Genomic DNA, 25,915 nt, shown 5'->3' on the forward strand with positions numbered 1-25,915 from the left:
CACTGGCAGAGAGATAAAGTAGAACACTAGAGGAAGAAGATAGGAGTTCAAATTCTGTCCCTGACACCTCCATAATTATAACCTTTTTAGAGCTCAGTTTTCTCATCTCTAAAATGGGAGGGTTGTGAAGTCTCTTTGAGCTCTAGAACTATGACCTGATGATCCTTTAAAAACATGCTGAATGACTACTTGTGGCCTTCATGAATCATGGAAAATGTTGGATTCCTCCAAGACTCCTTTCAGTTTCTGGGATTCTGTGGTTCTGAAGGAGCAGCATTTGTTCCTCATCTCATCAGAAGCATTTCTAATGAATTCTGACTCTTTCCTACTATTTCTTTCCAATTAATTTTACTTCCTAGAAAGTTAATGTTTTCAAAATTAAAATTATGTTAGTAAAATACTTCATGTGACTCCTGGAGTAGCTAGGAAGTAACTGATACAAAGAAAAGAGCAGAAATAGAAACTATCTCCTTAAGAAGCTTAAAAATTTTCAGCATAGACTGTTTAATTTGTATGGGGACTCTAGAACCCAGAATGTCAGAAGCAGAAGGGACTTTATAATTTAGAACACATAATGTTCAAAGGGGAAAGGTTCATCTCTAGGCTAACCTTGTTTCTTCATTGGGGAAACTGAGATCTAGTAGGAGAAATTACTTGTCCAAAATAAAACAATGGCAGAGCCAGCATTAGAAATTAGGTCTTGATCCACATGCATCCCTTGTTAGTAATTTTTTTTCTGGAAGTGTGTTCCAACCAAATAAGATTTCACTGTTAAATTATGTAAGGCTTTCTATAGGGACAGTCTGTGATCTCATGGATAATCCAAACTGTGTTGAGTTCCGAGTTGTAATGGGCTATCTGTACTGTGCAAAGATTATACTACCAAGTGTCCCTGACCTGCCTTAGCCCCCTCCCACTGGCTTTCATGGAAGGTAAGCACTTACTACTTCTTTGGTAGTGGATCTGTCCCTCTGGCAATCATAGTCACCAGTCCCCCTAATAGCACTAAGCTAGGAAGAAAAAGGGCTGTATGCTTTCTTCAACTTATTGGGGATTAAGGATTTGATTTTCTGTTGTAAGTGACTCCAGCATCACCTTTGCAAGTCTTTCAAGGTCTTAAATGGGCTTTTCTTTGCAAGCTGTTGATTGATGATCGACTAAGAGGATAAAAAGGTTGGGAAGCATTGTTTTGTCTGTCTAACCCTCTCAGAAATTAGGCATCATGCCAGCTCAGATATAGAATAGACTCCAGCAGCCTGTAGCTGACTTAAAAGTCCCTTAATTAAACAAAAATCAATTAAGTAGGGGGCAGCTAGGTGGTGCAGTGGATAAAGCACCAGTCCTAGATTCAGGAGGACCTGAGTTCAAATCCGGCCTCAGACACCTGTATGACCCTGAGCAAGTCACTTAACCCTCATTGCCCTGTAAAAAAAAAATCAATTAAGTACCTACTATGTGAAAGCCAATATTTTAGGTACAAGGAATCCAGAGACAAAAAGTGCAAGACCACTGCTGCCCTCAAGGATCTTCAGTTCTATTGGAGGTTACCATATGTAAATAGATATTAGATACTTTGGGGTGGGAGAGAACACCAACAACTAGGGGAATTGGAAAAGTTCTCCTCTAGGAAGTGACTCCTCAGCTGGGCCTTAAAGAAAGTTAAGGGTTCTAAAGGAGTGGAGGGGAAGAGGAAGTGTATTCCAGGGATGGAGAACACTGCAACAATGGAGAGGTGAGAGATGGAATTCTGAGTCTGGGAGAAAGCCGGTAGGCCATTTTTTCTAGAATGTAGTGTGCATGAAGGGGAATAATGTGAATTAAATCTGGAAGAGTAGGTTAGAGCTAAATGACATAGAGTTTTAAATGCTAGCTGAGAAATTTGTATTTTAACCTAGATCCCACAGGAAACCCCTGGAGTTTCTTGAGGAAAAGAACAACATGGTCAGATGTATTTTAGGGAGATTATTTTTGCAGCCATGTAGAAAATGAATTGAAAAATGAAGAAACTGGAATCAGGAAGACCAATAAGAAAGATATTGCAATAGTACAGGCAGGAAATGATGAGGGCCTGAACTGTTTATATTCATATGAGTGGAGAAAAGGGATTTGATGAAAGAGATGTGAAGGCAAATTCGATAAGCCTTAGAAACAAATTACATATGGTTCTTCCATGAAGAAGTAGTTCGGGGGGTGCTGCTAGGTGGCACAGTGGATAGCGCACCTGCCCTGGAGTCAGGAGGACCTGAGTTCGAATCCGTCCTCAGACACTTAACACTTACTAGCTGTGTGACCCTGGGCAAGTCACTTAACCCAAATTGCCTCACTAAAGAAAAAAAAAAGTAGTTGGGAATTAAAGAGAAGCAAAGACATCTCAGAGGTCATGAACCTGGGTGCCTTAGAGGATGGTGGTACCTACTGCAAAAACAGGTGTAAGTTTAGAAAATGAGTGGCCTTAGGGGAAGATGATAATTATGGATAGTTTGAGTCTGAGATGCTTTTAGGGCATCCAACTGGAGATGTCCAATAGGCTCATAGATATGGGGTTTGGGAGAGAGAAGAGAGCTAGATCTATAGAGAGATAATAACTGAACCAGTGAGAGGTCATGGGGAGAGAGTATAGACAGATGAGAAAAGATTCATCCCTATAGCTCACCCATACTTATCGTATGGACTGTGAATGATGATCTAGTAAAGGACACTAGTCAAAGAGGTAGGAGGAGAATCTGGCAAGAACAGTCATGACTCAATTACAATCAGTCTTCCATTCCTGCTACATAATGATCTCTTCAGATATCTTTAGTGGGAAGAGACTCTGATTACCTCCTGAAAAAAAACAAAAAACAGTTTCACTTTGGCATAGAATTAATTGTTAGGATAATTTCCCCCTTACACCAACTCCAAATATCCTTTACCTTTGGAGACTAAATGTTCTTCCATTTTAATCTCTCTTTGATATAATGCTTTTTTTGTTTGTTTGTTTGAGTTTGGGTTTTTTTGTTTGGTTTGGTTTTGGGTTTTTGGGTTTTTTTGCAGGGCAATGAGGGTTAAGTGACTTGCCCAGGGTCACACAGCTAGTAAGTGTCATATATCTGAGGTTGGATTTGAACTCAGGTCCTCCTGAATCCAGGGCCGGTGCTCTATCCACTGTGCCACCTAGCTGCTCCCTGATGTAATGCTTTAAATACCTGAAATCAGTTACCATGTCTTCTGTAAGTAACCTTTTGTAAGCTAAAGAACCCCACCTCTATCAACCAAACTTTGGCTAGTTTTGAGACCATTTCTAATCCTGGTTAACATCTATTACATGACCTCCAGTTTATCATTGGCCTTCTTTAGATAGGGAGGCCAAGGTTGAACTCAAAAACAGTGTGTCCTTGGCAGGCACAGCAGGACTGTCACTTTCCTCATTTTAAGCCAGCACACTTTTCCTGGTGCAACCAAAAATTGCACCCCCACCCCATTTGTTGTCTATTATGTCATCCTAGGGAACTGACAGTTCACTGAAACCCCTGTATCTCTTTCAAGATAGTTGAAAATGTCTGTACTTCATTTCTGTGAGCTCTTTTGTCACAACTCACTCATTCATTTGTTTCTCTATGTACCATGTGTTTGTTCTCTTGCTTTTTCTCATCCACGCTTGTTCTCGTCTCCCCTATGCATAGAATTCCAGCATCTTAGGGTTGGAAGGTAAGTACCTCAAAGGTCATCTAGCCTTACTAGAAGCAGCAAACCTCTCTATAACAATAACAACAACAAATAACAGTAACAATAATTCAATAATAATAGCTAGTGCTTTCAGGCTTGCAAGGCACTTTATAGAGTTTGAATTGTCACAATAACAAGCTTCCCAGGAAGGTAAGTGCTAATATTATCTCCTATTATAACGAATGGGGCATTTAAGTGGTACAGTGGATAGAGTGTCAGGCTTAGTTAGAAACAGGGAGACTTATCTTCTTAAGTTAAAATTTGTTTTGTTTTGTTTTGGGTTTTTTTGGTTGGGCAATGAGGGTTAAGTGACTTGCCCAGGGTCATACAGCTTGTAAGTGTCAAGTGTCTGAGGCTGGATCTGAACTCAGGTCCTCCTGACTCCAGGGCCAGTGCTTTATCCACTACACCACCTAGCTGCCCCAGGCTCTGGTTATTCTTACCGATCTCACATCTTTTCTAGTTTTTTCTAAATCCTCACTTAGCACATTCCATTGTGTCCAACTCTTCATGGGCCCATTTGGGGAAGACATAGTAGACACTTCATAAATGCTGATTGACCCTAAGTTGCCTCTCGTGAGTCTGCTACTCAAACATCCTTTCAGCGTCCTAGGTAGGTTTCATGACTACCTCCTCTTATTATGAATATCCTAAGTCCTCGACCTGCCCAAAGCAGTAAGCACCTTCCTACTTCCATTGTCCAGCTTCTTCCACTAAAGCCTCCTCCTCTAATGTTATAAACTGTTACCTCTTTGTTTCCCAAACCCATAAAAACTCATCCGGGCTGTCTGCCTTCCCATGAGGCCCTATGTGACTACAAGCTGATGCAATAAATTGATCCATAGTAGTGGGTACTAACAGGTTAATGTACTAATCCTTGCAGGTAACATGCTTTCATTTCAGCAGGGGCCTCCCAGAGATGAAGTGCTTTAACCCGACAGTTTGACTTTAATGATAGGGTTCTTCGCTCTATGAAAAGAAAGAACTAGAAGGAATCCTGATCATCTTTTGAACATTTGAAGGGCTCTTTTGTTTGGGATGGTTTAGCATGAATAGTAACTGCTTTTTCCTGGAGAAAAAGACAAAGAGAAAGGGGTGGAAATTACATATAGGTAAATTTCAGCTCAAAATGAAAAGAATTTCCTGACAATTAGTGCTGTCCAATAACGGATTGTCTTAATAAGTAATATATTCCTCCTTGTCTTCGTCGTCATCATCATTGTAAGCATCCAAATATTTAAGGACAGTGGATAGAGAGCTGGATCTGGAGTCAAGAAGACCTGAGTTCAAATCTAGCCTCAGACACTTACTGACTCTGTAACTCTGGGCAAATCACTTAACCCTGCTTGTCTCAGTCTTTTCATCTCTAAAATGAGCTGGAGAATGAAATGGCAAAGTACTCTAGTCTCTTTGCCAAGAAAATCCCAAGTGTTATCACAGAGTCAGACATTACTGAAATGACTGAACAAAAATAACAACAAAGTATTATGATTATATGCATATTTATATAAGTATATGATTAAGCTTCCGTATTCCCAGCCTGGGCAAGATAGATTCAGTCTTATTTTAGGAAGGAAGGAAGGAAGGAAGGAAGGAAGGAAGGAAGGAAGGAAGGAAGGAAGGAAGGAAGGAAGGAAGGAAGAGAAAAGAAAGAAAGAAAGAAAAAGAAAGGGAGGGGAAAAGGAAAAGGATCCATATGTACACAAAATATTTCTAGCAGCTATTTTGTGGTGATGAAGGAAGGAAGGACGGATGGATGGATGGATGGATGGATGGATGGATGGATGGATGGATGGAGACTACTTGTTGGGAATAATGTAAAAGGGATTCCTGTTCTGGTAGGGGTTAGAACACCTCTGAGGCTCTATTGGTCTTTTTGCTACGAATTTCAGGAAAATGATAGTTCGGTGGGAAAGATATTCAAAATGAGATAATGCAGGTGTGCTCAGGTCTTTTTGTTTGGCCTAAACTTTTGTTCTAGATAACAATCTGTCCTAAACTTGCTTCTCAATACATTCCAGTATTACACAATTGGATGAACAAGACTAAGTTCACTTTTTTTTTTAGCGGGGTAATGAGGGTTAAGTGACTTGTCCAGGGTCACACAGCTATTTGAACTCAGGTCTTCCTAAATCCAGGGCCAGTGCTTTATCCACTGTGCCCCTTAGCTTCCCTTTTTCAGTAGTTCATTTTTTTGGTGGGGCAATAAGGGTTACGTGACTTGCCCAGGGTCACACAGCTAGTAAGTGTCAAGTGTCTGAGGCCAAATTTGAACTCAGGTTCTCCTGAATCCAGGGCCGGTGCTTTATCCACTGCCCTACCTAGCTGCCCCAAGACCAAGTTCACTTTATCCATGACTGTAGACTACAACCTTGCCCTCTTTCAGTTTATTTGTGAGTCATAGTTGTTGGTAAGGTAGAAGCCTGATTATAGCTAGTAAATGAATTGGCCCAAGATCAAACTCACATGGGACCTGTAAGGGAGCTCTTCTGACTGATCTCAGATTCAAGGAAAGATCATCAGATCAAAGGTCCAGCTGAAAAGGAACTTAGTGGTCATCTGGTCTAAAATTCAGTTTATACATGAAGAAATGGCATCTCAGAGAAATTCAGTGATGAAGAACTGGTACAAACCCTCTCTACTCCTATTCAATCCAGAACTCTTTCCCCTGTACCTCATTGCCTCTCAAAGGGTTCTTTTGGCAGACTAGCTCTGAAGGCATGTTATTCTTGTTGATTCTGGCCATATTTCAGCTTTGCTAAAGGAGCCACTTATGGATCTGTTACTCAAACATCTGTCTGTGATGCATTTGTGACTATGGCCTCTTCAACTTTTGATGAATGTCTTGAGTTCACTACCTACCCACGGTATCCATTACCTTTCTACTGTCCTGTTAGGAGGCAGGTCTCAGAAATGCTTAGGGTCAGCTGATTTCCAGGGGAAGGGTTGTGGTTCTTGGAAATTGCACAAAACTGGTACTACTCATTTGAATCATTGGACTGACAGAGAGCTAGAAGGACCTTAAAAAGAAACTAGTTCAACCCCTTCTTATTTTATAGATGAGGAAATCAGGACCCACAGAGGTTAGTTAACTTGCCCAAGATCCTAGGTTAGTTAGTTACAGAAGCTAAATTTGAATCCAGAACCTCTGATTTTCAGTGTTATTTCTAGTAGATCATGCAATTTCTCAGTTACCATCTAAGAGCATGGTGCCAAAGGAGATAATGTTCAGAATGAAGGTTTGATGGGATCTGTTTATTATGCTTAGGCAGTGACTTCCCATATATAATTGCATATTCAATATCTTTAGAAAAAAATATTGTTGCATGGACATTTTCTCCCCAAAGCTCTATTTCACACTGTTTGGAATAGCAGGGGACCACATACTATGACTTAGGAAATGCTAGTGTTGTGGAATGAGCATGATGTGATTTGGACTGAGAGACCAGGCCTCTAGCCCTAGCTTTGCCATTAGCTGCCATTACCTTGGGCAAGTCACTTCCCCTTAGTTGGGCCTCAGTTTCCTCACCTGTAAAATGAATTGATTGTGATAAATAATGGTGAAGATTCCTTATAGCTCTGATGTTCTATGGTAGAGTTGCCCTTGTCTCAAAACCCCATCCCCACTGACCAACAATGGTCCTTAACATGCCTATCATAGAAACACTTCCTTGGAGTAAGACATTATGTTTCTCAAAAGCCCCTATTCAATGCAAACATGTTATACAGGAGTGACAATAAATTATCCCAATTTTAATGTTAATATTTGATGCATATAGCACATTAAGGTATTCAAAGTGCTTAATATTTGGATAATCCCTTTTTTATTCTCATAAAAGTTCTATGAAGTAAATAGTAGTGGTATAATTATCCTATTTTGCAGATAAGAAAGTTGAGGCTCAGAGAGGTTAAATAAGTAGTGTTGTTGAGTCCTGTCAAACTCTCCATGGCCCCATTTTGGGATTTTCTTGGCAAAGATACTGGAGAGGTTTGCTATTTTCTTCTCCAGCTCATTTTATTTTATTTTATTTTATTTTATTTTATTTTATTTTATTTTATTTTATTTTATTTTATTTATTTTTTGTGGGCCAGTGGGGGTTAAGTGACTTGCCCAAGGCCACACAGCTATTAAGTGTCATGTGTCTGAGGCCGGATTTGAACTCAGGTCCTCTTCAATCCAGGGCCAGTGCTTTATCCACTGTTCCACCTAGCTGCCTCCTCCAGTTCATTTTAGAGATGAAGAAACTGAGGCAAACAGGATTAAGTGACTTGCCCAGGGTCATATAGCTAGTAGTGTCAGGTCAGATTTGAACTCAGGTCTGGGCACTCTATCTACTACTCCATCTAGCTGCCCTAAATAACTAGTACCTACTAGAATATTTCAGCATGTTAGGTAAGCAACTACCTGGCAGTCCTCCAAAGGAAAAATGGGTAGGATAGGATGTTATAGAATGGAAAGGGGGTGGGGTAAGATAAAGGAATCAGCTTTTATATCACACCTACTATGTGTGAGAATCAGAGCTCTACCAACCTGCTGAGAAAGAAATTGCAGGGAAGCTCTGCCATGAAAAGAAAGCATGTGACTTAGCGTCTGGAAGTGACCTTTTCTCAGGTTTTGAAGGTTAAATTGGCATCAGGAAGTGATGTCTGCTGCCTGTGGGTCCTGTCAATCAGAGGTACCAGTCAATTAGCTTGGAGCTGTGTGTGTGGACGGCCCTGTTTCCTGTTTCCCAGGAGGCTTCTGGGAGAAGCCTCGGGGAACCGGGGCCTTTTTGATTCCGAACTTTGGCATGGTGGGGGACTTCATGTGGGCTGCTAGGAAAGAAAGGTTTTTTTTTTTTCTTCTGGCTATACCAAATAGATCTAAGCTAGGATTTTCCATGCTATAAGGAATCTGTTTTCCTCTTTCACTCTCTTTACTAACTTCTAATATACTTTAATAAATACTTAAAAGGCTAAACTCTTGCTAAAGCTTCTAATTTAAGGTGACCACTCATTAGATTTTAGACATCACAGCTAGAATTTTAGACTTTACAGTTGTGCTATACTTTGTGCTAAGTACCTTAAGCTAAGAGCACAAGACTAGTATCTGAGAAAGCTGGATTCTAGAATGGGCTCTGTCACTAATTAAATTGGTGACTTTGAGCAAGTTGCTTAACCTTTCACGGTACGGTTCCAGACTATTAACAAGCACACATGGGTTGAAAAAAATGAAAAGCAAGCACAGACACATTAAATCTCCTGACTGTCCCTCACTCAAAAACCTTCAGTAGCTCCCTCTTATTTTTCCTAAGATAAAATGTTAACTGTTCACTTTGACACTTAAAACTCATCCAGTGTGGCTTTAGCCCTCTTTCTAGACTTATTTTACATTGCACCCCTTCATGCACACCACATTCCCAATTGGAATTCACTCCCTCTTTACTGATGCATCTTAGAATCCTTAGCTTCCTCAGGGGGAAGCTCATATCCTGCTACCTCTAAGAAGCCTTTCCTGACATCTCTATTAAGTAGTGCCCTCTTCCTCTTCAAACTATCTTGGATTTATTTTTCTGTTTAGATGTTGTATCCTCCATAAGAATATAAGGTTTTTGAGGACAAGGATCTTTTGTCCCCCCACTATCATCTTTCCATCAAGTTCCATTGGAATATGAAATATCTTGACTATAGTAAATGCTTAAAAAAACTTGTTGAATTCCACAGAGTTGTTCCCCAAATATACAACCTATAATTTTGTTTCCTAAGAGAAGCTTCTTATCAGGAATGAGATTTTCTGTGTAGTGGACTCAACCCTAGCTTTTGAGCTAGAAATAGCTCTCACTGTAAATTCTGTTTTTTCAGTCTGTCTTGCGAGTTTTTATCTTGAGTCAATCTCTTTCTATTTTAATTTATTTTTAAATTCTGAACTTAAGCACTGAAAAAGAGAGCATTTCCATAAACACAGCAGAATGCAAAAATAGAGTTGCATATGAAACCATGAATCTCCTTCTCATACTGCTTGCTAAAAAAAAAAATGTATATGAAAGCCAGACATGGTGGTACACACCTATAATCCCTGCTACTGGGGAGGCTGAAAGTAGAAACTGTTGTGAACTCAGGGGTTATGAACTAAAGTGGGCTAAGCCAGTCAGTCATCCTTACTAAGTAGAGCATCAATATGGTAAGACCCTGGAGTAGGGAGCCTCTCTCTGTGTTGACTAAGGAGGGTCAAATGAGCTCAGTTTGGAAACAGAGCAGGTCAAAGCTCCCGTGCCAGTAAGTAGTGGAAATGGACCCATGTAAGTTTTTGCATTCCCAACCTGGGCAAGATAGATTCAGTTTTATTTTAGGAAAGAAGGGAGGAAGGAAGGAAGGAAGGAAGGAAGGAAGGAAGGAAGGAAGGAAGGAAGGAAGGAAGGGGGTGCAAGGGAAGAAGGAAGGCAGGAAAGGAAGAAGGAAGGAATGAAAGAAAAGAAAAAGCACATAATGAGTTCCTGTCGTTACCTTCAAAATTATCCTGCTTGTCTATGCTTCCTTCTGAACTTCCCTCTATTTACTTCTGTGCATTAAAAATAGTTTTGGGGCAGCTAGGTGGCGCAGTAGATAAAGCACTGGCCCTGGATTCAGGAGGACCTGAGTTCAAATCTGGCCTCAGACATTTAACACTTACTAGTGTGTGACCCTGGGCAAGTCACTTAACCCCAATTGCCTCACAAAAAAATAGTTTCAATGCCCCCTTTTTTGGTATCATTATTACTCTGTCCTGTGCCTCTATCAGTGCCATATAACACCTCTCCATCTGCTTTTCTGTAGAAGTCACTTTCTGGTCAAAAGCCATCTTGATTCGAATTCCTTAAAGCCTGATCACCCCCTGGGTAAACAAAAACATTGAGCTTCTGAACATGCAGAGCTAGAGACAGAACATGAATTCCCTTGTGAACCCATCAAGGTTTAGACACTACTCACGTCCTGCCAGAAATAGTCACAAATTAGCATCATGGTGTATATATAGCCAACTCTATATATGTTTCCTTTTCTCATGCAGTCTATAGCTAGGAAAGAGTTAATTGAAGGATCTTAGGATCTGAGAGTTAGAAGGGGCCTTTGGGGGTCTTCCAAGAAGCATGCATGAGCTCCTTCTTTCAAGTTCTCAAATAGAGGTTATTTGTCTTCCACTTGAAGGCAAGGTCGAAAGTATGTTGGTTCTAGGGATCAAAAGACCTAGATTCAAATACCGCTTCTACTATTCACTACACTTTTGGCCTTGGGCAAGTCATTTCACCCCTACAGGCCTGTTTCCTCATAGGTAAAATGAGAAATATGTACAGCATAACCTATGATGCCCCTTTCAATTTTCAGTGATCCTACCTTCAAGGATAGATAACTTCATACCCATGCGGAAGGCTATTACAATTTTGGATAATTCTTATTCTTGGGGGAAATCTTCCTTATATTGTGCCAAAATCTGCCTTTTATAGTCTCTGACTATTGATTTTAGTCTTATACAACAGAATAAATCAATTCCTTCCATATTATGGCTTTTAAATAGGGATATAACCTCCCTCATTATGATTATTGTATTTCTATCTATAGAGCCTAAATTCAAAGTGGTGGGGTCTTGTGGTTAAAATCCTGAACATGGGGGCAGCTAGGTGGCACAGTGGATAAAGCACCGGGCCTGGATTCAGGAGGAACTGAGTTCAAATTCAGCTTCAGACACTTGACACTTACTAGTTATGTGACCCTGGGTAAGTCACTTAACCCTCATTGCCCTGGGCAAAAAAACCCCCAAAACAAACAAACAAAAAAGCCCCCACATCCTGAACTTAGAGTCTGAAAAACTTGGGTTTGAATCCCACCTCTGATATTGTTTGACCAGGGGTAAGAGTTCTCTGAGCTTTAGTTTCCTTATTTGTTAAATGGGTATGACCCAAATCACAAGAAGCTCTTCAACAGGTTGTTGGGAGGCTCAAATGAGATAATGTAGGCAAAACATTTTGGAAGTTTTAATGCACTATATAAATAACAGCTATTATTATCAGTGGGTTTGGCAACTATATAATACCACTGACTTATTGAGGAATCCTCTCTGCATAGGTAAGAGGACCACTTTTCAGTCAGTTTTTAGTTTCATGATGGAGTTGTGTTTTGGTGATGCATTAAACTATGTGACATCTTTTGTCTCAGGTTTTCTGTTATTTCAATGTCTCATCTATTTCAGAAGTCCCATGATTTCATTGGCATGGTATTTTGTCTTTTGGCACAGATATAGCTTATCCATTCTACAGCTTAGTAAATGAGTCTTTGTGAGTTTGTTTGGCTATAGATACATGTGTACATGTTTGTATACATCTATATGTATAGCCGAATGCAAAAAGAGTTACGTATGAAACCAGGAATCTCCATTTCATACTGCCTGCTAAAAGGAAAAAAAAAAGTATATGCTAGCCAGACACGGTGGTGATACACACCTGTTATCCCTGTTTGAACTTGTCATGAGCTGCAGTATATACATGAATACATGCATGTGTGTATATACATATATACACATATCCATACATACATGTACATACACATACTGCAATATATTTAGATCTTTACATTCATTTTGGGGCCAATCTTATGGTGATGAGCTTTTCTGTACTAAGTTCAGATGGTCCTTGGACTAGGGGCATACATCCTATCATCAAACTAGTACCACACATCATTCTAGCCCTGCCCACCCCCCTACCAAGTGCTTGCATTTCAATTTCATGGCCTTTGAGAAGAGCAGTTTAGGGGAAGCAGCTATTATACATGGTGGCAGAGTAAGGGGTGGGGTAGGAATTGGGTGGGGGAGCAAAGGGGAGAAAAAGTGAGTTTAGAATTTTTTCTTATTAGAGCACATGCATATATACATAAGCGGTACTGCCACCTCAGAATCTGTGGGTGGTGGTGAGAAACCATTTCATACATAAATAAAACTTTTGGTACAGACCATTTCCGACTTTGAAGCTAAGGCATACTTTATCCTTATTCTTTAAGGTCTCCCTCTCCCCCCGCTCATGAGAGTCAAAGATTTATGTATTGTCCTGAGATCACTTGTGGATAACTCCTCTTCATCATTAGTCAGCCCATGCACTGCATCAGCAGATTTAAAACCTGTTTTCATGGTGCCCCCCAATGCTCTAAGAGGTGTTTTGAATGACCTTGAATGGGAGGAATATGATGCCTTGCGATAACCAATTAGCGCCAGCAGAAACTCAGAAATTACCTTCGAGCCTCCTCTTTGGAGAAGGTCTGAGCGACAGTAAGAATGAGCTGCCGGAATCGGGTTAATGGAATTTCATGGTAGGCTGAGCTCTGTGCAGTTTCCACAATATGGCATATTTCAGAAAATTAAAATACTCTTTCTTGAAGATAGCCTTTACAAATTCTGGCTCTGAAAAGGAGATGGCTCTTGGAGCAATAAAAGATTGTGTCCAGTGATGAGATTTAGTGTTTTCAAATGGCTGTTCTGCCAGACTGTAATAAGAAATGCCAAAGGCTTGAATTCAGGCCCTTTGGTTTCTGCATCCTCCAATGACTCCCACAGAGCATTGTATATTCTCTCAGAACACTTGCTGCCTTTATAAATTCAGCTTTCCATACCATTGAATAACAAAAGCTTGGCCTGATAAGAGTTGCAGGACCTCAATCACCTGATTCTGTTCCTTCTCAACTAAAGCCTTTCTTAGAGGAGTCACAGTGTTAGGAAGTGATCAGGGGTTCCCCAAGATTGTGGCAAGAGAGCACAGAGCTTCTCCCACAGATTCCCATGGGTTTGGTGACAGCCTGTAGTTTGCTTCTTAGGAATTGGCCAGTTTAGTTTGGAGGGTTGTGATCCCAGAACCAAAGATACCTAATGACAAGGAATTTGGGAGGGGGCGGGCACGGGGAAGGTGGCACAGCAACTTGTGAAGATTGTCCACTTAAGATCTTTCTTCTGAGTTCTCGGATCACTTCTTTACATTTCTAATATGACATTGATTTACTGTCTATTAAACCAGACCTTGCTACACTTTCCCTGTTCACGGCACCCTTAGGGTCTTATTTATTTTTGTGTTGACCCTAGGCCAAAAGAAATCCCTAACAGTTTCATTAAAGTAGTTAGGTCCAAACAATTTGATAAGTATTTATGTCCTAATTCCCATTCAAATTTGGAAAGGTAAATGACACACATAAATTGAAAAGAAAAATAATATTTTCATATTATTGTTAAATAACCACAATTACTTCCTGATGGGATGTGTGAGCCTATGGGCACTGCATACCTTCTTAAACCTTGGAATCAGATTGGATGCCACCATCTTCGTTTCTGATTTCACTTTTGCATTTTTATCACAGCAATTGCCAATAGAGCAATCAGTCAATCAGTAAACATTTCTTAAGCACTTGCTATGTTCCAGGCATTGTGTTAAGTGAAAACCCAGCTTTGTAGAGATGTGATGGTGAAAATAATAAAGTTTGAGACATCGTTTATCAAGTAAACAAAAACATTTCTCAAACTTTAAAGAATATTCTTGAAAAAAGATAGACTATGAATTAATGTTGAGACTGTGGAGTACTTCAATCAGTAGTTGAAAATTTAAAATATCCAGCTGTGTCCCTATAAGTTCCCTTTGGTGCCCCAGGGTATCACAGTGCATACAATATGGGACTAAATGTTTATTTACTACCTAATGTAATAATAAGTGTTTGTTAAATGATAGATGATTGGGGAGGGGAGACTGCCCACTTAATTGTCTAAGGGGTAAAGTCTTTATGGATGGGGAGAGGATTTGGGTTGGAGTAATCATAGATCTTTGAGATTTTGAAATACGTTTCTGTACCTTAAATCTTGTCTTGTAATAAGAAAAGTCTTCTATTATACACACCCAATGAAACGTTATCTCCTTGAGGCCACGGTTTCAAGAGGTCATGGATTCTCCTTCATTGGGTGTCTTTAAGAAGAGACTGGATGACCATTTGTTGGGTGCGTTATATCGAGATGCTATTTTGTACTAGACAGCTACTGAGATTCCATCTAACCCCAGAATTCTTTAGTTCCATATATTTTTAATTTTGAGTATAAGCCCCCAAGTTGTAAAGTCCTCCACATGGTGCCTGGTACACAGTAGGTACTTAATAAATGCTTGTTCTCTGCTCTTCTTCCACCTTGCCATACACATATGGGGAAAGTGCTTTATCACTGGTTGTTGACTTTAGTTGGTTGACCACACCAGGGCTTTAAGAAGCTTACTTAGGTGGGAATAGTTGAATTGTGTGCAGTACCAGCACCTTTGTAGCACTTCCTCCTTAAGAAAGAAAAAGGATTGTGTCCCAATATAACTCAAATTATTAGTCCCTTGTCTTTTGCTCCTCTTTTGTCTTGGTTTTCTGGGCTTTCTTGTTTCATTTGGAAATATCTAGGTTGTACAGTAGATAGAGCACTGTGCCTAGAATCAGAAAGACCCAGCTATAAATTCTACCTCAGATACTTCCTAGCTGTGGGACCCTTGGCCCACAGAAGTCAATTCATCTTTGTTTGCCTCAGTTTCATCAACTGTAAAATGAGGACAATAATAACACCTACCTCCCAGTGGACCGTTGTGAAGATCAAATGAGATAATATTTGTAAAGCACTTAACACAGTACTTGGCATATAGTAGGCACTTAATAGATGCTTGTTTCCTTCCCTTCCCCTCATCCTGATGGTTGTCCTTCCTTTTGCTTCTCATCTGGCCTGGACTATTTCTTTTGTTCTCTCCGATCTACTTCAACCTCATATTCTAGACATACATCTGTCTCCTTCTTAACTGATTGAGGTGCTCAGCTTTCCAATGCCCATATAATCAATGCACATTTGTCCTAAAATCCTAGTATTCAATCTATGAGGTTCTATCTGCCAAGCAGGCAGACTGGATATGAGAGCTTATCTGGAATCCCTTTTGTTACTCTGAGTCAGGATTTAGGAAACTGCTTTGTGGACAACTTCTAGTAGGATGAAGAAAATATCAGAAACAAGGGAGGAATTTTCAGACCCTAACATTTTACCAAGTTAGTCAACAAGCATGGATTACTAGATGCAAGGCACTAAGGGCTGGGGGTACAAAGAAGGGCAAAAGCATTGGTCTTTGCCCTTGAGGAATTCCCATTCTGATAGGGGAAAGATAGCATGCTAATAAATATTTATAAACAAAATATAGGCAGAGTAAATGGAAGGTAATTTCAAAGTGAAAGCATTAGCAGTAGCAAGGGGGAAAAGTGGCTGAAGGAAAAGAGTTTGAACCAGAAGATGGAACTTGAGTTGCGTCTTAAAGGAAGCCAGGAGGCAGAGGGGGGGGGGTGTGAAGAAAGGAGAGACAACCAGGGGAAAGGTGTGGAGCCTGGAGATGAAGCAAGTGAACCATGAACAGGTATGCCCTTTGAGTTACTACTTTATCCAATGAAGGATCAGCAACAACACTACCACCCACTTAATGGGCTTAGAGAAGAACATCTAATTTTAGAGGCAGTTGCTGAATCATTAATTGGGGAAAAAAGACCCCTTTAAGAGTTGTTGAAGATTTGACACCAGATTTTCCTAGTTCAGTGGACTAGGCTCTGATAAAGGAATGGCCTTGGAGAAGTCATTTTAACTTCCTTCTACCTCACTTTCCTTATCTGTACAATGGAGATAATACTTGTGCTGCTTGATTCATAGGACTGCTGCGAGCAAAATGATTTTCAGACTATAAAGTATTATATAAATGCAAGTTATTTTCATGCTATTTGTTTTTAGAAAATGTCAGCGTTCTTTGTTCAAAAGGACAATGGGCAAATCTATTTGCTTCCACTTGCATACTGAGTTTAAGAGCCTCTAACTTCAGGTATGAGCATAAACTAATTTGTTCATTTTCATTTCTGGAATTGTATTTATACATGAAAAAAAATTATCCCTGCTCCAATTGAACAAACAACCTTCAGCATACATGTCACAGATTCACAGAATCTCATAGTTAGATGAAACCTTAGAGACCATCCAGTTAAACCTCTACCAAAACAGGAATTCTTTATATATATAACATGAGATTTGGTTAGGTAAAGCATTTATTAAGCCATTACTCTTTGTCAGGCACTGTACTAATTACTGGGGCTACAAATACAAGTAAAAAGAAGGTAATTGACCTTAAAGAGCTTACATCCTAATGGGGGAAGACAACACAAAAAAGGCTGTTGAAAAGGGATGGCAGGTAGAAAAAAGAGGCAAAATGGAAAAGGACCTGAACCAGGAGAGAGTGAGCAGGGCTTATGTGGTACTGCCATAAATGGAGATTCTAAAGAAAAATTTGCCTGTTGGAGGAAGAGGCTCTAGGAATGGAGATGTTACCATTGGGAGAAGGCCACTGGGTTGGAGGGGGAAAGGCTGTCTGGAGAGTCAGGGGCTGAGCTGGTATACTAGCAAATGATTATCTGCTTTTGTTTCAAGACCTCCAATATGGGTGAACCCATTCACTGCTAAGGAAGTTGCTTCCACTTTGAGATAGAAAGATTTTACTTAAATTCAAGCCCCAATTTGCCTTTCTGTAACCTCCATTCACTAACTGACTTCCTACTCAAGGCCCCTTCCTGTACTATAGGTATACAGAGGTGACCAAAGCACAGTTCCTGAAATTGAGGCACTTTCACTCTATTTGTGGAGATGATATCTATGGGAAAAATTGAATAGCAATGCAAAGGAATGAATGCGAAGTGCTGAGTAGGACAGAGTATGAGGAGGAAGGGATTTAGAGGAAGAAGGAAACCCTGCCTGGGGTGCCCAATATTATGGCAAGAAGTTTCTTTCTTTTTTTTTTTTAATTAATAAAGTATTTTATTTTTTTCCGTTACATGTAAAGATAGTTCTCAACTTTTGTTTATACATGCTTTACAATTTCAGATTTTTCTCCTTCTCTACCCCCTCCCCTAGACAGCAGGCAATCTGATATAGGTTTTATATATATATATATATATATATATATATATATATATATATATATATATATATATATATATATATATATATATATATATATGTATATGTATATATATATATATATATGTATGTATATATATAAACACACATGCATATATACATACACGTATATACACATATATGTACATATATACACATATATACACATAATAACATTAATCCTATTTCTGAATTAGTCATGTTATAAGAGAAAAAAATCAGAGCAATGATGAAAAACTTCAAAATAGAAAAAAACAACAGCACCAAAACCAAAAGAAATAGTATGGTTCATTCAGCATCTATACTCCACAGTTCTTTTTTTTTTTTTCTTGGATTTGGAGATCCTCTTCCATCATGAGTTCCCTGGAACTCTTCTGTACCATTGCATTGGTGAGAAGAATATAGTCCATCACAGTAGATCAACACTCAATGTTGATGATACTGTGTACAATGTTCTTCTGGTTCTGCTCATCTCACTCATCATCAGCTCACGCAAGACCCTCCAGGTTTCTCTGAACTCCTCCTGCTCATCATAAGAAGTTTCTTTCTAATACTGAAAACTTATAAATTGATGATTCAGGGATCACTTGACAACCTGAGAACAATTTAATGATGGAAGTGTTGATGACACCAAGAAGCTGGATTAGATGCAGCAACCCAGCTGAACTCTCCCAACATTCCCCTACAAAAAAACTTTAAAATAACTCTTCAAATCAAATTTTGGAGTGGCAGGGCCAACAAAAGGCCAGGGTGGGACTTCTTCCAGCCTATAAAAACTTAGAGGGTGGGCAGAAGAGATCGGTGATACCAGGGTAGAGGCCTGTCTGTAGCACACACATGCTGCAGCAGCAGCACCTGAGGCAGCAGCTTTAGGGGTTTGACCACTGGTTAGAAAGAGATCACAGGGGATCCTTTGCTGGCACTCAGTACAGCTGGCATTGACTGGCAACTCTATTGTTCATATGCAGTTCTGATTGTGGTTCCTGAGTGGAGTCACAGGGGAACTTCATAAGGGGTCACCAATTCTAAGGTAAAGAGGAGTATGATGAGGTGGCTTCAGAAGAACAGAGAACCTGGTCACAGTGGCAGGGTTAATAGAAGAGCTGGTGCTGGGGGCAGCTAGGTGGCACAGTGGTTAAAGCACTGGCCCTGGATTCAGGAAGACCTGAGTTCAAATCTGGCCTCGGACATTTGACATTTACTAGCTGTGTGACACTGGGCAAGTCACTTAACCCTCATTGTCCCTCCCCAAAAATAGAAGAGCTGGTGCTTGTGACAGCAGTGGGGCAGGGGCCTTTTCTAGATAAAGACCAGTATAGAACAGGAGAGCAGTGACTATGCCTCTCCCCAAATTATACCACCTTGGAATCAGAACACTCACATACTGGACAGAACTAGCTGCAAGAAAAACATCATGAAAAAGCCTAAGGCCTGGGGCAGTGTTTCCCTACCCCTAGGTAAACAGAGACCAACTTTAACATAAAGTTCAAAGTCAAGAAGAAATAGCCTGGAAAAATGAACAAACAAACAAACAAAAAAGAACTCGACCATAGAAAGGTACCAGGGTAGCATGGAAGACCAAAGCACAAACTTAGAAGAAGACAACAATGTGAAAACAGCTACAATTGAAGCCTCAAAGAAAAATGTTAATTGGACCCAAGCCCAACAAAAATTCTTGGAAGAGTTAAAGAAAGGGATAGGAAGGGTAAAGCAAAAATTGGGAAAATAATTGAAAGGGACATTAAGGAAATTAAGAAAAGACAATTTTTAAATGTTTTTAAAAAGTAAAATTAGCAGCTTAGTAAAAAAAAATACTGAAGAAAATACCTCAAAAACCAGAACTGACCTAATGTTTTTTAAAAAGGCATGAAAATTCACTGAAAAAAGAACTCTTTTAAAAGACAGAATAAGTCAAATGTAAATGGAGATAGCAAAATTCAATGAAAAGAACTTCTTAAAAAGCAGAACTGAATAAGTTGTGGCATATGATTGTGATGGAGTACTATTGTCCTGTGGGAAATGATGAGGGAGATACTCTTAGGAAAACATGGCAAGACCTATTATGAACTGATGCAAAATTAAGTGAGAAGAGCTGGGAGATCATTGTGCACAGTAACAGCAAAGTTATAATAACGACCAACTGTGAAAGACTTGGCTACTCTGATCAATGCAATGCAAGACATTTCCAAAGGACTCATGATGAAAAGATGCTATCTTACTTTCAGAGAGAGAACTGATGAACTCTGAGAGCAAATTGAAGTATAATTTTCTCATTTTATGTTTTTCTACTTTTTCCCTAATATCGCTAATATGGAAATATGCTATGCTTCATTTTATATGTATAACTGATATCATATTGCTTGCCCCCTCAATGAGGAGGGTTTGGGAGGGAAGGAGAGAATTTGGAACTCAAAATTTTAAGAGTGGTAAAAAAACAAAACACCCCAGTTAATTGTTTTAAAAAGTAAAAAAAAAAAAATCAAGACAAAGTTTTTACATTCCTTGGAAAACTTTTCATCAGTAATGACTTTTCCTCACAGAGTACTCTGTAAGCAATTATTGTGTGTTATTTTGTGTATGGTACATGGCCTATCTTCCTCCTAAACTATAAGCTCCAAGTTCCAGGTACTGTCTTAACCAAACTTTTGTTTCTTCCCCAGCACTTAGCAGTAGCCTACATTTGCTCATAATATGTCTACTTATTCCATGAGACAACTCTTTGGAAATTTAAAGATAGTAGCCATGTCTACATACTGTGGAGATGGGCGTAGGGTAGGGTCCATCAAGATGTGAAGAGTCATTCAAGAAATCTGATGTCCCAAATGAGGACAGCAATGATGGTTTTGCCCTTGGCACTGACCAGATGTATTTGGAACATCGTGTTCAGCTCTGGGTGCCAAATTTTACAAGTGACATTGACAAAGTAGAATATATCTGCAGATCAGTAACCATGATGAAAAAGGATTTAGAAAGAATTTCCTCTGAGGGACAGTAAAAGTACTAGGGATGCTTAGCCTGCAGAGAAAAAAAAGGCTTATTAGGAGGGGTTGTTGTTCAGTCATGTCTGACTCCTTGTGAACCCATGGACCATAGGAATCCAGGCCTTTTCTTGCTCCATCATTTCCTGAAGTCTGTCCAAAATCACATTCATTACTTCCATGACTCTCCCATCCCCTTTCCTTTTTGCCTTCAATCTTTCCCATCATCAGGGTCTTTTCCAGTAAGTCCTGTCTTCTCATTAGGTGACTAAAGTATTTAAGCTTCAGTTTCAGATGAGGATGAGTAGGGGAGACATTACTGCTACTTTATTATATCTAAAAGTCTGTTACATGAAGAGGAAATAGATTTCTGAGTAGCTCCAGAGGGGAGAGCCAAGGCCAATGGGTGGAATTAAGGGAAAGCACTTTTGAATATAATATAAAGATGGACTTCCTAAACTCTAGTGCTGTCTAAAAATGGAATGAGCTGCCTTGGGGAATAGTGAATTCCATGTACCTAGAGTTGTTCAAGTGGAAGCTGGATAAACAACCACAACAAACAGGATTCTTGCCTTGGGAGACAGATTGAAGAAGATGAGTTGGAGATGCCCTTCAGCTCTGGGATTCCAGGATTTTTAGTCTGGCATACATGAATACAGGGAGTCAATACAACTAACAGGCCAGGAACCAAACTGTCAGAAACCCAGCAAGCACAGTGCTTGAGGGAAAGTCAATGCAGGTGTTTAGAGGTCTGGATCAGGCAGGAGGAGAATGGAGGTGCACAAGAGACCAGATGGGAAGCAACAGCTGTGCTGAAGCAGGAGGAATGTCATTTAGAACCATGCACACCTCAACAGGGAGCCTTTTGGGGGCTTTCTGCTCTTTCTGAATCAATGAATCAGTAAAGACTTATTAAATGACTACTATGTGCTAGGCATGAGGGATACAAAAAAAATGTAACAATTTCTTCTCTCGAGTTTATATACTATTGGTGTAAGCAACATGGAAACTTTAAAGTATATTTAAATCTGTACAAAATAAATAGAAGTCAATGAGAGGAGGAGGGGAGACACCAGACAAGAGTACCAAAGTAGAAGTCAGTGCTGAGGTCAAAGAAAGCTCAGTCCTGATAAGGCACATGACTGCAGTAATGCTCATTCTATGAGCCTCTGGTTTCCCATCTGGATAGTAGTGATAATATTTACACTACCCCATCTCACAACGTTATTGTGAGGAATATTCTTTTTTCAATTACACAATATCATTGAAAAATGTCTTATTGTTACTAGAAGGGAAGTGTAGCATAGTGGATGGAGTCAGGAAGACTTTTGTGGTCAAAAAGACCTAGATTCAACTCTACCTTGACATGTTCTAACTTACTATGTGATCCTGGGCAAGTCATTTAACCTCACTCTCCCAGGCAGCTTCCTAAGACTTTAAGTTATAAGTGACTTACTGATCTGCTTTACTGGAGAAAGTTTCTATGCTTGTAGTTCCCTAAGCCTGTGAAATCATAGGTCCAGATCCAGAAAAAATAATAGTGGTTATTACTTTTGCTATGGGTGCGTCCACATTATTTATATTTATAATTTATTTTTTTATTTTTATTTATTTATTTTTTAGTGAGGCAATTGGGGTTAAGTGACTTGCCCAGGGTCAAACAGCAAGTTAAGTGTTAAGTGTCTGAGGCCGGATTTAAACTCAGGTACTCCTGACTCCAGGGCCGGCACTCTATCCACTGTGCCACCTAGCTGCCCTATATTTATAATTTAGATGAGTGGGTTACTTGTGTTTTTTAATGCTTTTTGTGGATCCTTCTAAATGTTCTATGTGTTTTCCCCTTCAGAGAGCCAAGATTGGCCAGGGAACCAAGGTTACTGAAGAAAAGACAGCCAATGCAGTATCTAAAATAGACAACAATGGAAACCGAGATCGGATGAAACTGACTGACTTTAACTTCCTCATGGTGCTGGGGAAAGGCAGCTTTGGCAAGGTATAGTATAACTTGGCAATAATTGCTTCACAAGCAAAAGAGCATTCCTAGGATTTGGGTACTGAATTTGGCACAATTAAAATTGTTTTCTGTCTTAACAAAGCAACAACGTGGTCCGGAGTACCAAACTACTGGATTAAAAGTAAAACAACCTAAATTCTCATTCTGTTTATACCATTTGTTTAGGATATTTCCATTGCACTGCCTTCTCTGAGCTAATGTGGGATGCAAGTAGCTTTATTATTCACTTTATCATTTGGACACATTTATCGATATGCAGCTGCACAGGTCCTTTGCTAGTTACTGCATCAGTGATCTAGGGGAAGTCATCCTGATCTTCAAGGGACTTCCTGCCTAAAAGAGTATGAGGCAGAGGAAGAATCCCATGAGCCATCATCAGTGCCTTAGGGAGATTGATGTTGTAGAAGGAACTGTGGACTTAGAGTTCGGAGATTCAGGTTATAATCCTAGCTCTGCCTGTAAGTCTGGTGTGATCCTCTTCTCCTCTGTGAACCTAACTTTTCCCATACATAAAATCTCAGTGCAGTATAATGGAATGGGTGCCATTTCTGGATTCAGAGGATCTGGGTTCAAAACCCACTCACAATCTGCATGACCTTGACCAAGTCACTTAACCTCTGTAGTCCTCATTTCCATCATCTGTCAAATGAGAGCATTTCATTAGATGACCTCTGGAGTCTCTTCTATGCCTAGATCTATGACTGTGATTCCTTACAACCTTAGGATTCTGCATATTATTCCAAAGTCTCTCCAATTCTGATGCTATGTTCTGTGTTTTCAGGTCCTTTTCATCACTGACATTTTCACTCTATGTTCTGATGTTCCTTCTATCTCTGACCCTCCATTCCATGTTCCAAGTTCCCTTCCATCTGTGACACTCTGTACTCTCAGTTCTAGGATCCCCCCTATCTCTAATATTTTAGGTACCCATGACTCTCGACCCTATGCTATTTTACACAGGAACATGCAAGCCCCAGTTTTCAGTGTTGGATCTGAAAAATAAATAACTGGAATTTTCATTGATGATGCTCCAATTAAGTCACCTATTTCTGGAGCAGCTGCGATCCAGTGACAACACAGGTGTAGAACGTGCTTCCAAGAAGAAAGCAATCAGGAGGCTGCCATCTGGAACTCATTGTTCGGGCCACCTGCTTCTTTTAGGGCCATGTCATAGGTGGATTGGAAAAGAGAATGTCTCCTATTGTACTTTACAGGCACTAACATGGGCTATAACAGGATGATCTTCTGTAAAGGTTATAGTTAGCATAAATTGTGGTTAAGTGCTTTTACTGTTCTCTTTCTTAAATTCATGTACTAAAATCCAGGGCCCCAAATCTAAATCTTTTGCTCTATTGGATTTAAAGGTGACCCTAGGGATGAAGGTTCTCATAGACTCTTTAGAACAGAACATCCAAAAAGACAGGAAAGGAGAAAGATTTAGTTTGAAACTTGGATCATTGGATCATGAAGGGGATCTTAGAACACAGAATGTCAGAGCTTAAAGTTAGGAAAAGAATGTTAGAGCTGGGAAGGGCCTTAAAATGTAGAATGTTCCCCATGCATATGAGAAAATAGAAGCTATGGGAGTTCATGACTTGTCACGTAACTAGTAAATATTAGATTGAGGAGCTCAACTCAAGCCTTCCACTACCATACTAGACATTTTAGGGGCAGAAACAAACAAAAACCTGGTGTCCAGAGAGGATAATCCACTTATTCAATGTCACATATGTACATATGCCAGTACATTCTTCTACTGCATTTGTCAGTTGGGTACAAGAGATGAAATATTCCCAGTTATGGGATCCCTTTCTCCATCTAATCTGCAGTTCTTTGGTCTCTTTGCTGAGAAGCCACTTGGGTGACAGATATGGCCTGGGGGTTTGACAAGCATAGCATGCTGACATCACTTTAGCATGTCCAATCAATCTCTTGGAATCCTTCCCCTTAAGGGGTAGGGCCAGATAGTAAAGCAATGAGGTGTAATTAGCCCAGTGCCTGGCACATAGTAGGTAGTTAATAAATATTTATAGACTATTGACTGAGTATAATCTATTGCTTTTTATCTATTACATTGCTTACCCCCACAGCCTCTTACATCCACAGGTCCCTGGCCCCAGGACTAGACTTCCCAGTGTTCTCATCTATCTTAACTTTATGACAGGAGTTTTGAAACAGCTAAAAATTAGATGGAAATGGTCTGACTAAGGCCTTGAGATGGGGTCTTCCTGATACTATCATATTTGGATAAAGCCCTGGACCTGAGTCAGGAAGATCTAAGTCCAAATCTGGTCTCAGACACTAACTTTGTGACCCTGCACAAGTCACTTCACCTCTGCCTCAGTGTTCTCAGTTGTAAAATGGGGATTATAATAGTATCTATAATATAGGACTGTTGTGAAGATAAAGGAGATAACATTTTCAATCTTTAAAGTAGTAGTTATTTTCTGACCCTTCCTCCTGTTAGCTGATTAATTTAAAAAATATATTCAGCATCTAGTATGTGTAAGACATTCCATCGAGAAAATGGAGGTGATAGTAAGATAAATAAGTCTCATCACCTGAAGGTTTAACAGTCTAGCAGGAGAGGCAAGTACATGAAACTCTTAAATTAAAATGTGGTAAATATATAAGAGTTACCATACTGAACTCATGGGAGGGAAAAAAAAGGAGGGAAGTGAATAAGCATTTATATAGTACCTACTATGTGCAGGGAACTGTGCTAAGCACTTTTTTGGGGGAGGCAGTCAGGGTTAAGTGACTTGCCCAAGGTCACACAACAAATAAGCATCTGAGGTCAAATTTGAACTCAAGTCCTTCTGATTCCAGGGCCTGCATTCTATCCATTTCACCACCTAGCTGCCCCTAAGCAGCTCATTTGTTCCTCACAACAACTCTGAGAGATAGGTGCTGTTATTCTCCCATTTCATAGTTGAAGAAACTGAGGCTAACAAAAATTAAGTGACTTGCCCAGGATTACACAGGTGGTTAAATGTCCACAGTCCAATCTGAACTCAGATTTTCCTGATTTGAGTGAGGCCCTGCACTTTTTGCACTAAGGCACCACTTACCTTCTGCAGAGGGCAAGAAGAATTCTACCTATGGAGTGAGAGGAGTCAGGGAAAGAACATAGCAACTGGAGATAGGTGAGACCATAGGGAGCATCTCTTCCACATTTTATGGATGAGGAAACAAGCCCAGAGAAATAAAATGACTTGTTCAAGGTCATAGAGAGAGTAAAGGGTT

The 25,915-nt window shown here is 39.8% G+C and overlaps 1 protein-coding gene across 2 annotated transcripts in view; it reads left to right on the top strand.

Moving 5' to 3' along the window:
- Positions 1-25,915, top strand: part of PRKCB (protein kinase C beta) — a 674,437-nt gene that overhangs the window by 443,121 nt on the left and 205,401 nt on the right. For both annotated transcript variants that reach the window (XM_043975695.1, XM_043975696.1), the window contains exon 9: positions 22,502-22,648. In XM_043975695.1, the coding sequence (XP_043831630.1) occupies positions 22,502-22,648 (147 nt within the window). The remainder of the gene's footprint in view (positions 1-22,501; positions 22,649-25,915) is intronic.

Source organism: Dromiciops gliroides, chromosome 1, assembly GCF_019393635.1.
Source record: "Dromiciops gliroides isolate mDroGli1 chromosome 1, mDroGli1.pri, whole genome shotgun sequence".
NCBI lineage: Eukaryota > Metazoa > Chordata > Mammalia > Microbiotheria > Microbiotheriidae > Dromiciops > Dromiciops gliroides.